General features: G+C 43.3%; 1 protein-coding gene across 4 annotated transcripts in view; it reads left to right on the forward strand.

Annotated features, from left to right (window-relative positions):
• ITGA4 (integrin subunit alpha 4) overlaps window positions 1–13,185 on the forward strand; it is an 80,096-nt gene that overhangs the window by 5,483 nt on the left and 61,428 nt on the right. For all 4 annotated transcript variants that reach the window (XM_084814928.1, XM_084814935.1, XM_084814908.1 and 1 more), the window contains 3 exons: window positions 7,497–7,603; window positions 8,040–8,166; window positions 10,731–10,798. In XM_084814928.1, coding sequence (XP_084671054.1) covers window positions 7,497–7,603; window positions 8,040–8,166; window positions 10,731–10,798 — 302 coding nt within the window. The remainder of the gene's footprint in view (window positions 1–7,496; window positions 7,604–8,039; window positions 8,167–10,730; window positions 10,799–13,185) is intronic.

Genomic DNA, 13,185 nt, shown 5'->3' on the forward strand with positions numbered 1-13,185 from the left:
ATGGCATCTGGCTGGCCCCATCACTTCCTGGCATATGGAAGGGGAAGAAATGGAAGCAGTGCCAGATTTTATTTTCTTGGGCTCCATGATGACCGCAGACGGTGACTGTAGCCATGAAATTAAGAAATGCTTGCTCCTTGGGAGGAAAGCTATGGCAAACCTAGACAGCATAGTGAGAAGCAGAGACATCACCTTGCTGACAAAGGTCCGCATAATCAAAGCTATGGTTTTCCCAGTAGTAACGTATGGCTGTGAGAGCTGGACTATAAGGAAGGTTGAGCACTGAAGAATTGATGCTTTCGAACTGTGGTGCTGGAGAAGACTCCTACGAGTCCCCTGGACCACAAGGAGGTCAAATCAGTCAATCCTAAAGGAAATCAACCCTGAGTGCTTATTGGAAGGACAGATACTGAAGTTGAAGCTCAAATATTTTGACTACCTAATGCAAAGAGAAAACTCTCTGGAAAAGACCCTGATGCTGGGAAAGACTGAAGGCAAAAGGAGAAGGGGATGGCAGAGGATGAGATGGCTAGATAGCATCACTGATGCAATGAATATGGACTTGAGCATGCTCCGGGAGACAGCGGAGGACAGGAAGGCCTGGCATGCTATGGTCCATGGGGTCACGAAGAGTCGGACACGACTGAACGACTGAACAACAAAGTCATGCTTAGGGTAGTCATGTACATGAGAAGTACAGATACTGACTGGCAAAAGCCATCTGCTGATCTTTCCATGATGTTAGAACAAAATAAAGGCAATATCATCATCAGCTTATTTATATGCCACTTCTTCATGGTGAGTGATGCTCAAAGCCACTCACAAGAACGTCAGGAGAGTTTAATATAGCAACATTTCAAGATACTTCACTAAGGGTGCAATCCTATGGGGAAGTCGGCTGCCTCCGAATGTGGAGGCAACTGACTATCCAATGCAGGGCAGGTGAAGCGCAAATGGTTCCCAGAAAATGAAAAATCCTGTGGCCATCTAGGTGCTGTCTAGCGGCCATAGGATTGCGCCCTAAGATACTTGTTCATTAATTATTTTAAGCATCTTTATCCCGCTCCTCAGCCCAAAAGACGCCTGGAGTGGCTTACATTCAGTCAATAAAAACAAAACTGACCCTGTCTGTAGGCATACAGTCTAAAAAAGTGTGACACAAAAGGCATAAGGGATGGGGAGGGAAGTGGGGGCGGGGAAGCAAGTGGTCTTGGTGGAATGGCCAAGCTTCCCATCTCTTCTCCCTCTGTTTTCCTCTAGATGGAAACAGTTCTACTTAATCCTCTAAGTTGGATTGGATAAGCCTTCACAAGTTTCCTTCACATGTGCCCCAGACAGCATGGCCAGTGGTCAGAATTGTGGGAATTGTAGTCCAAATCATCTGGAGGGCATCAGGTTACTTACCCCTGATGTAATCAAAGATGTCTTCCTTGGGGCAGCCAGTGAAGCTGCTGAGCTGAAGCAGATGTGAGAGAACCTACTAAATTTTGAAGTATTGAATCCAAGTCCAGCAGAGCAGTGGTTTACAAAATAGACATAGAATCATAGGGTTGGAAGGGGCCTACAAAAATGTGACTGAGTCATTGACAGTTTTCAGACTGGGAAATTAATCAGAAATGCCCTTGCACATTAGTGTGTCTGCAGCAGGGATAAGATGGTCACAGCCTCTGAAGAGCTGCCTCAGAATTAATAATCACAGAGATACTTTTTATCTCTTATGTTTTTACACTTCAGTTTAGTGTATTCACTTTACTGTTATGAGCAATGAGTTAAATAAAGGGACTGCTCAGAAGTGGACTGTTTTCGAGAATGCAGAAGGGATCTCTTGAGAGATAGAGAAGCGATCATGTAGAAAGAATGGCTAGTAACTCAGGCCAGATCTACACCTTGTGTCGTATCATTACGATCCCAACATGGTAACTGTATCCTTGTGCATTTATACCTCATAGGACACACAATGACTTTTGTTGCGCTATATTGGAATAAAAAGCAGGAAATAACACTACAGAAGCGGTATATCGAATGTGTAATGTGCCCAAGAGTTACCAGTTCAATTTAATAGTGCTTTAAAGTGTAGATCTAGCCTCAGACAAACAAAACTATTATGTTACTCTAGTACAATCCTATGCATGTTTACTGAGAAGTAAGTCTCTACTATAGGGCTTGCTCCCAAGTTAGTGTGCATAGGATTGTAGCCTTGGCATAACATAATGAAAAGCTGCCATAATAACTGGACTTCCTCTAAATGTACTAAAAAGCATGGGAGGTCTGTTGCCTTCATTTTGCTTGTGGTGGGCTTTGCAGAAGCATCTGTAAGAAGGAAGAAAATCTGTTTAAAGGGAGATTGGGTGGAAACAAGATAGATTCTGAATGGAATGTTGAAAGAGCTGAAAAAGTATCTTCTGGAGTAGAAAAGACCAGCGGGACTTCTAGCAAAATGTTGCAGTGTATCTGGACCCCCTTCAGGGTGCATACCTGTGCATAATGCATGGAGGGAATAATTTCAACTCCAATCTTCTTCTAATGGGACGCTTACTAATGTTATGGGCTTGAGCAGGCCACTTCCTTCTTTCTCCCCCTGAGGTGGCACCCCAACATTCTGTAAGGACTGGAAATTCTCAGGTCTTCATGAGGCTGTTCCGGGATTTTTCCTTTTAATTTTCAAACATTAATACTTTTGCATACCGAGGGAATCTCCCAAGTATGTACAAACTACTTGTTTTGGGATGACCTTGTTTTGGTTCCAAACTGATACACACTCATCCACCCAAATTTGCTGTTAGAAATAATGATCCTCCTTTAAAAGAAGGAATTTTATCTGGGGAAATGTGGCGTCCCACAGAACAATTTGTTTTTATGCAGTGTGCTCTTATGTAGAGAAAATGCATATTTTTGTCAATTTGCCATTTAATATAATTCCGTTTAAAGGCATGCAGTCTTTAATGCAAGGTGTTAGAAGGGAGAGAATAAGGACTGTGGGGTTAGCAATCCCTGGCGCAATTAAGGCGCAATCTTGTGCATGCTTAGATAGAAAAAAGTCTTACAGCCCCCAGCATTTCCTGGCGAGCCATGCTGGCTGGGGAATGCTGAGAGTTGTAGGACTTCTTTCTGTCTAAACATGTTTAGGATTGCACCCTTAGTATGGTTTTAAAGTATATAGCTCTTACTCACAAATAACATACCTGAGAAAAATTAGAGCTGGATTGGGACCAAAAAAAACAAAGGTGTTGTCAGGTGCATGTTATTCACTGCTATGGCTTTTTCATATTTCAAAATGGCACATTTTCTAGTTTAACAAGCACAGTTCTAAGATTTTAGAAAGGCTAACATCTGTAGTTTAGATGTAAAGGACTGTGTCTGTTTTAGACAGTATGTGATTGCAGAATACCTATTTCATGACAAGGAACCATGTTTCCTTTAAAGCAAGGATAGGCAACTTCCACTGGTCCAGAGCCAGTTCTCCGCCCCTGCCCCCCAGGAACCCAGTGCAGGCTGCATCCTTCCCAGAATTTCCACTGCCGCACTGGCAAATTTGTCACCAAAATTGGCAGTGTGGTGGTGGCGGCGGCAGGAAAAAAACCCTTCTTTTAGAATAAGGCACATGGGAAGCCTGCACTTTGGTTTAAGGAAAATTGTGCTCTCTGGAAGATTGTGAGAGTGCTATTTTGCTTTAAAACAAGGTGCGTACTCTTCACATGCCTTATTTTAAAGGAAATTTATGTGGTTTTCTCATTGCTCCAGCTCCAGATTTCAGTGGCAAATAGGTGGCATGGCAGTGGGGCAGTGGAGGCTGCAAAATTAACTGGGGGACGGCATGTGGCTCGCAGGCTGCGTGTTGCCCCCCCTGCTTTAAAGCCATCATTACATTATCTTTAGTTATGTACAATTTACATATCATGCAAAGTGTTGCACAAGTATAAAACTTGTAAAAGTAACGATAGTATAAAGAACTAAATATTGAAACTATGGATGAATCTGTCAATTTTGTTTTCTCCCATGCTTGATTTAAAAAAAATAATCTCAACATCTTTCCATTAATTTTATGGAGAAATACATTTTGGTAAGTTCTTATTTTGTTTTTTAAAAAAGAACCAAATGAAATTCTCACCCATCCCTAATCTGAACCCATTATGGAACTACGCTTAAAAAGTAGCACAGCCGCAGTTCTGTGGATAAACTTATGTGGGACAACATAACTTTACAAATGAAAGTCTCCTCTTAAGAGAGCAGGGTGTTTCCAATTGTGTTTGTCTACCAACAGAATGGATTTCCCTCCCCCTGCAGCCCCCTGGCTCTCTTGAGCATATTTTGGGGGGTTGGGGGGCCCCCAGAGGAGATTTTGGAGGTTCAGGGGGATGCAGGGGGAGAAGAGGATGGGAAAGTTCTGTTGCAAGAACAGGTGTCTACTTGTTGGATATTGTCCAGCGTCTCTTTTCAGCTCTTGCCACATTCCATTCATAGTTTTCAGAATGGGACAGGTCAGCGTAGCTCCCTTCTGCTAGCTTTGCTGACCCATTCTGTTCCAGAAACAAGTGTTTTGGCTCACATCCAGTTGTTTTAAGAAGTGCTAACTTCCCGTTGTGCTAGTGGTGGGTTCCGCTAGCACACGGGCAACATTGGATACTGCCCCAGTGCCTTTCAGATGTTTTAGACTACAACTCCCATAAGCTCCAACCAGTATGGCCAGTGGTCACTGAATATGGAATAAGTAGTCCCAAACATCTGGAGGGCACCAGATTGTCTGCCTGTCTAAACAATCTTTCCTTTACAGAGCAAATTAAAATAATTATACATTATTGCTACATGTTAGGTACACCCATAATAGAAAACCATCTCCTAGCAAAATCTCTTTCAGATGTGACATTTAACTTGTGCGGATGCAGTGTTGGGGGAGGGAAGTGTGGATGTTGATAGGGCTTGCAAATATGAGTTTTCAAAGAATATAAAAAGCAGTACATGCTCATGAAAGGTGGTGACCTCATAGACTTCCCTCAATTGAGATCCCAAAGGGTTATGACCTACAAAACTATCTTGTAGCTCCCCCACATGGATGCTTATTATTTTGGGAGACAGATGATTAAGGCTGCATGTCTATGCATCCTTACCTGGGAGTAATCCCCATAGAACTTAGTTGGACTTACTTCTGAGAAAACATGTATAGTATTGTGCTGTAAGTATCTTAGGTTTTCTTCACATGGAGCTTTTATCCTGCAATTGAGATTGCTTCTTCATGGAAGTTTGAGGGCTCTTTACACGACGCCGTGATGATCCAAGGCGTCTCCTGCACTAAATGCCCTTTTTTAAATAGATCGCAAATAATGAGCTATCAAATTACCCCTTGTGTTCTGCTTGAGTTCTCTCTGTGAAAAGAGGAAAAGCGGTAAGTAGAGGAGCGAGATCAGTGAAAGAAAATGGAAGACTCAGATACGGGGAGAAGCAGGGGGAAAGGAAGCGCGTTAAAAAGGGAGTCACTGTGACCCTGCATTTAAAACGGAAGCAGAAAGCCCCATTTTAAATGCAGGATTTTAGGCTGATGTAGAGATGCCCTTAGTTGAGTTTACATATTACTGAAAAGTAAAATCGGTTGAATTAAGAGTATATCTGTATTATTGGAGTCTGTCCATTGTCTGTGAAGATGCGTTGGAAGATGTTGATGATGAGCAGATGATTGTACTGATTCGAAAAAGGAGACAGGACACACAAAACACGTGCTTTTAAATAACATAAAATATATGTGTGATTTGTGGCGATAACCACATAGATTTGCCTCAGATTGCACTGAGGTAGCCAGTGTGGTCCCAAGCTGTTACCAATAATGTGGCTGTACATTTCTCTAAAAATGCAAGTTTTTATTTACTGATAGGTTTACTGATACTTCAAAACATATTTTTGTTGGACAAACTGTGAACTTATTGAGTGTGTTTGCCTACAGTAAATAATTTCTCAGGTGATAAATACATTTGTCATTACTTTACAGTGGGAACTTAAAGGTTCCGAGAAGAACAAAAGTGTTAACCATCTATCCCTCCTTCTTCATTACAATGTCCAAAGGGATAGTAGTGCTAATCTTTTGCAGCAAAACAACACACAGCCTTGTAGCACCTTAAAGACTAACAAATATATACTGAGATAAGCTTTTGTGGACACAGTTCACTTCATCAGATGCCAGAGGACTTCTTGTTGTTTTTCCTTCTTTGTTGTTACCCATGCCTCTTTGTTTACGTATAGTGGTCCCTTTGTCCAGAGTGACTGTTTACCAGTTCATTCTTTTGAACTGTAGACACTGGAGCAAAGTAATATAGATTCGTGCCACAAATCTTAATATGTGAGTTGTTTTTCTTTGCTTGGGCTTTACATATTCCTTGTTTCATCTCATAACTGACTATCTGGGCTGCTTCCAGATGGAGGGTTCCTAGTGCTACCAATCAAAAAGGTTATACAGCTATTTTGTATTTCCTTTTAAATTGATCTTTTTCTGGTAAAGAAGAAAGAATAAGTGGTTGGAAAACACAGGTGGGTTACATATGGAAGAATGGTGTCCTCTGGATCACCTGTAAAATTCTGTGAAAGAGGCACAATAAAATCCACATCTGCAAGCACCCTTGGTTAGTACAAGCGGAACCTTCAACAAGGTGAATACCTTCTTATTTTCTCAGGCATTTTAGTCTTTCAGCATCTGTTGTTTTAAAATCTGTTATTGTATTTTTAAATCTTTACACTGCTTCTGGTTTTTCCTTTGTTTTATACTGTAGTCTTAAACTTTTAAATGTTTTATGTTGTGTTTTATCTTGCTGTATTTTGTGGTTTTAATTGTTGTGAACCAATGAGAGTGCTTCAGCTATTGGGTGGTATAGAAATTAATTAATTAATTAATTAATTAAATAAAATGAGCGTTGCATGGTGGAATTTTCCCGTTCCAGTACCTGCCAGCTGTGCCTTTTTTGAGGGTACTCAATTCCATTTCCCACCCTCTGGCTTTCTCTTCCACCTCCCAGAGTCAGCATTTTGTGGTCACTAGCTTACTTAATCCTAATTGTTTGTTTTGAGGGTCTTTTCCTAATGAATTCTTTGATACTTTTGCAAACATCCTACAACATCCTTGTTAACGCCTATTGGAGCATTTTTACTTGTGCCACCTATTATGTAGACGTAACTTTGTGCCAGTGGAGGGAACAAGACCAATTCCTCAAGTAAGTTGCCCCCCCCACTGCACCTCCTCCACTATGGCCCAACTCCACCCCCATTACATTGACATAGTTACAATGATAAAGTACTCACGTCAAGTTAAAGTTACACTCATGTTATGTCATCACTGTGCTGTGTAATAACATCACTGTGCTGGTGTAACTTTGAATTATACCAGCATAAGGTGTTAATTGTAATCTTATCCTCACCCAGCTAACTTTATTTCAGGATAGGAATACAGTGTTGGTGTGGTTCATGTGTTCTCAAAGGTTGCTATTTTATATTTATGTATGTATTTTTTCTGCTTAAAGGTGATCCAAAAGGGGAAAAGTGTGGAAAAACCTGTAAGGAAGAAAGAGACAATCAGTGGTTTGGGGTGAGCTTGTCAAGGCAGCCAGGAGAAAATGGATCCATTGTTGTAAGTATTGCCTTACATTCCCAATACTTGGGAATACTTGCATTTGAGAATGCATTGTAACTTATTGGAAGAGCACATGCTTTGCATGCAAAAGGTCCACAGTTTAGTCCATGACATCTACAGGTAGGGTGGGGAAAGACCTTTATCTGAAACCCTGGAGAGCTCCTCGCAGCCCGTGTGTGTGTGTATGTATGTGTGTGTGTGTGTGTGAGAGAGAGAGAGAGAGAATGCATAAGCACCCATGTGTGGTCCCTTGCTTCTCCAGGTGACACCTATTGGAGCCCTCAGGGCTGAAAACGTTTACCCCTGATGTAGACAATACCGATCTAGGTGGACCAAGGGTCTGATTTGGTAAAAGGCAGCCTTACGTGCTTTTACTTCGGAGTACATTTGTGTCCATCACACTTATTTTCACATTTCCTTCATTTTTATGTAGGCCTGTGGACATCGTTGGAAAAATATATATTATATCACAGAAGACAAATTGCCTAATGGCATTTGTTATGAGATACCTTCCAGTTTTCGGACATTGTTGAGTCGAAGAATATGTCCTTGCTATAAAGGTAAGCATACATGCTGCTGATTGATAGAATGCAATTACATTAGTTCAAGGAGTACTAGTTTACAGCAGGCAAATGCTCGACATTTCATAATCAGTAATGTCAACATTCAACCTCTGTCCTTTTAAAGATTTTGTGACAGCCATGATTGCTGTAAACATTTATCTTTAAAAACAACAACAACAAAACCGGGCTGTATGTGTGTGTGGGAGGGCGATGTCTCATAAATCATCGAATCATAGAATAGTAGGGTTAGAAGGGGCCTATAAGACCATCGAGTCCAACCCCCTGCTCAATGCAGGAATCCAAGTCGGAGCATCCCCGACAGATGGCTGTCCGCTTCATCTTGAATGCCTCCAGTGTGGGAGAGCCCGCTACCTCCCTAGTTCATTGGTTCCTTGTCATATTGCTCTAAAAGTCAGGAAGTTATTCCTGATGTTCAGTTGGAATCTGGCTTCCTGTAACTTGAGCCCATTATTCCATGTCCTGCATTCTGGGATGATCGAGAAGAGATCCTGGCCTTCCTCTCTGTGACAACCTTTCAAGTACTTGAAGAGTGCTATCCTGTCTCCCTCAGTCTCCTCTTCTCAAGGCTACACATGCCCAGTTCTTTCAGTCTCTCCTCATAGGGCTTTGTTTTCAGTCCCCTGATCATCTTTGTTGCCCTCCTCTGAACCCTCTCCAGCTTGTCTGCATCCTTCTTAAAATGTGGTGCCCAGAACTGGACACAGTACTCCAGATGAGGCCTAAACAGTCCTGAGTAGAGGGGAACTAGTACTTCCTGGGATTTGGAAGCTATGCTTCTATTAATGCAGCGCCAAATAGCATTGGCCTTTTTTGCAGCCACATCACATTGTTGGCTCATATTCAGCTTGTGATCAACAACAATTCCAAGATCCTTCTCGCTTGTAGTGTTGTTGAGCCACGTGTCCCCCATCTTGCAACTGTGCATTTGGTTTCTTTTTCCTAGGTGCAGAACTTGGCATTTATCCCTGTTAAATTTCATTATGTTGTTTTTTGCCCAGCACTCCAGTCTATCCAGATCACTTTGAATTTTGTTTCTGTCTTCCAAAGTATTAGCCATCCCGCCCAATTTTGAGTCATCTGCAAATGTGATCAGCATTCTCTGCACCTCCTCCTCCAAGTCATTAATAAAAATGTTGAAGAGCACTGGGCCCAGGACTGAGCCCTGCAGTACCCCGCTCGTTACCTCTCCCCAGCTTGAGAAGATCCCATTAATAAGCACTCTTGGAGTCCGATTCTGCAGCCAGCTGTGGATCCACCTGATAGTTGTTTCATCTAGCCCACTTTGAGTTGTATAATCAAATGAAAATGCATTTGATTATACAACTCTGTATGATTGCAGCCATGGGTATAAAAAAAAAAAAAGCATGAAAAGCATCTACCTCACTGTAGGGATGGAGAAAACTCTCAGTTTCTCTTGTCAAGCATGGTTGAATACACAGGGATATAAATCCAGACTTTTAACAGCTAAGCACTCAGAGTCCCCTGCTTGGATGGACAGATTTGCAGGAGAGACTAAGGATGGATGAATCTATCAGTTTTGCTTTCTCCTACATTCACATTTGTTTAAAATCTCAAGTTCTTTTCTTCTGGTTAATGGAAACATTTGGGAATTTTGGAAGTTCTTATCAGGAAGCAAACCAACTTCTCACCCAACCCTACCTCACAGTAACTCTGAGATCATCCACAGAAGAGGCAGTGCTGGAATGTTCAGTGTGACTGAGGGACAGAGAAGCAACACTGCTATTTCCTTGCTATTATGGTACATCAGGTATTTCAGTGGCTTCATGCCTGATGTACCCATGGCAGGAAAGGCAGCAGCCCCAGACAGCAGGTCGACAGAGTCCCTGCTGCTTCCTGAAAGTGTATTCTGAACTTAGTTCAGAGTGGAGGCGAGCTGGTGGCAATGCCAGCCTACTTCCTAGTGTTATGACAACCATCTACCTCCTGCCCTTGGCCTGGGAAGAAGCAAATGATGCTGTTGCCAGCCTACCACTGTGGGAGACTTGGTGGAACTGTGCCCACCATGCCTCCATTCTCTCCCCGCCCCCGCCCCCCAGAAGCACTCAATGGCAATTGCATATTTTACTGCTACCACTTTTATTTTTTTGCTATGCTCTGAGATACCCTGGAAAGTACTATTGTTCCCTCTACCCGATATTGCCTGCAATGACAAAAGAGATGAGAATAAAAACCAACACATCTTCTTTATGAAGCCTGTAAAAATGGTGGCATTGGCATTCTTGTTTATTGGAATAACATCTTCCAAAATTAATCTGTCAATTTTATTGGAATAATATAAACTAGAGTTTTGAAAGCAAGGTTGAGTTGTGACAATACACTTCTCAAATCCTTTATTCTTCAGATATTACTAAGCAGGATATTGTCATGCTATCAGATGCCAGTAGTTCTAGTTAATCCCAACTGCTTTGTCAAAAGAGCTGTAGAGAATTTGTGATACTATCCATGAAGGATTGTTGTTTTCAGTTGCTTGTTTTTTAATACATAAAAGTGTTTTTCCGTGTTTTGTTGTGAATATTTAGATCACTGGAAAAGATACGGAGAAAAATATGGATCATGCCAGGCTGGGATAGCAACAACTTACACAGAGGTGCATGTTATAAGAATATTGCTTCTCTCTCACAGTTGTTAATTCCTTCTAGGAAATACAATGTGTTGGTCTTTATTTATTTTATTTATTTATTTATTTCATTTCTATACCGCCCAATAGCCGAAGCTCTCTGGGCGGTTCACAAAAATTAAAACCAAACAACACACAATAAAACAATTTAAAATATATAGAACATTAAAACCACAATATAACAATACAACCACAATAAAACCTAGCAGCAGTACAGGAGTTTAAAATACAGATTTAAAACAGCAAAGATAAAAATTTAGAAAGCTAAAATGCCTGGGAAAATAAAAAGGTCTTCACCTGGCGCTGAAAGGAGTACAATGTAGGCGCCAGGCGAACCTCACTAGGGAGCTCATTCCAGATCCGGGGTGCCACAACAGAAAAAGCCCTCCTCCTAGTAGCCACCTGCCTCACTTCCTTTGGCAGGGGCTCACGGAGAAGGGCCGCTGATGATGATCTTAAGGTCTGGGCAGGCACATATGGGAGGAGGCGATCCTTCAGGTAACCTGGCCCCAAGCCGTTAAGGGCTTTGAATGTTAACACCAGCACTTTGAATCGGGCCCGGAAATGGACTGGCAGCCAGTGCAGCTGGAAAAGTACTGGCGTAATATGAGCTCTCAGGCCAGTCCCTGTTAACAATCTTGCTGCCCTATTTTGGACCAGCTGAAGTTTCCGGACCGTTTTCAAAGGCAGCCCCATGTATAACGCATTGCAGTAATCCAGATGAGAAGTTATCAGAGCATGGATAACTGTAGCTAGGCTATCTCTGTCCAGATAAGGGCGTAGTTGGTATACCAGCCTAAGCTGATAAAAAGTGCTCCGTGCCACTGAGTTCACCTGTGCCTCAAGTGACAGTTCTGGATCCAAGAGCACCCCCAAACTACGAACCTGATCCTTTAGGGGGAGTGCAACCCCCTCCAGAACAGGTTGAATATCACCTAGCCGGGCAGATGAACCACCCACTAACAGTACCTCCGTCTTGTCTGGATTGAGTTTCAGTTTATTAGCCCTCATCCAGTCCATTACCGTGCCCAGGCACTGGTTCAGAACAGCCACTGCCTCACCTGGGTTTGATGAGAAAGAGAGGTAGAGCTGGGTGTCATCCGCATATTGATGGCACCTCAGCCCACACCTCCGGATAACCTCCCCCAGCGGTTTCATGTAGATGTTAAACAGCATGGGGGATAAAATAGAGCCCTGTGGAACCCCATGGCACAATTGCCATGGCACAGAGCAATAATCTCCCAGCACCACCTTCTGGAATCGGCCATCCAAGTAGGAGCAGAACCACTGTAGTGCAGTGCCTCCAACTCCCAACCCAGACAACCTATCCAGAAGGATACCATGGTCGATGGTATCGAAAGCTGCTGAGAGGTCCAGGAGAATCAACAGGGTCGCACTCCCCCTGTCCCTCTCCCGGCAGAGGTCATCCCACAGGGCGACCAAGGCAGTTTCCATTCCAAAACCAGGCCTGAAGCCCAATTGAAATGGATCTAGATAATCCGTTTCATTCAAGAGTGCCTGGAGCTGTCCTACAACCACCCGCTCAAGCACCTTGCCCAGGAAGGGGATGTTGGCCACTGGCCTATAATTGTTAACATCCTCTGGGTCCAGGTTAGGCTTTTTCAGGAGTGGTCTAATTACCGCTTCTTTTAAAGTGGCAGGCACCACTCCCTCTCTCAAGGAGGAATTTACAACCTCCTGGACCCAGCCGGACAACCCCTCCTTGTTTGATTTAATAAGCCATGAAGGGCAAGGGTCAAGCACACAAGTGGTTGATCGGACTTGGCCAAGCACCTTGTCCGCATCCTCAGGCCTCAGTAACTGAAACTCATCCAATAAAACTGGACCAGACGGTGCTCTGAACGCCTCTACCAATGGAACTGCATTAATGGTGGTGTCCAATTCATGACGAATCTGAGCGACTTTATCCTCAAAGTGCCGCGCAACCTTGTCACAGCGTGCTACCGAGGGTTCCACCATCTCTCTCCCTGGCCCAGAATGTAACAGGCCGCGAACCACTCGGAAAAGCTCCGCTGGACGACACTGAGAAGATGCAATGCTGGTGGAAAAGAACTGCCTCTTTGCCACCCTCACCGCCACAGAGTAGGCTTGATAGTGGGCTCTTACCTGTGTTCGGTCAGACTCAGCACGGGTTTTCCTCCACCTGCGTTCTAGCCGTCTCCCCTCTTGCTTCATTGCCCTCAGCTCAGGTGTATACCAAGGAGCTGGCTGGGCTCTGCTCAGAGGGAGAGGGCGCTTGGGCGCGATCGTGTCAACCGCCCGAGTCATCTCTGCATTCCACAGAGCGACCTGGGCTTCGACAGGAGCACCAGCCATACCAGCAGGAAAATCCCCCA

Source organism: Heloderma suspectum, chromosome 1 (assembly GCF_057233095.1).
Source record: "Heloderma suspectum isolate Gila_16-S chromosome 1, 16-S_ref, whole genome shotgun sequence".
Taxonomy (NCBI): Eukaryota; Metazoa; Chordata; class Lepidosauria; order Squamata; family Helodermatidae; genus Heloderma; species Heloderma suspectum.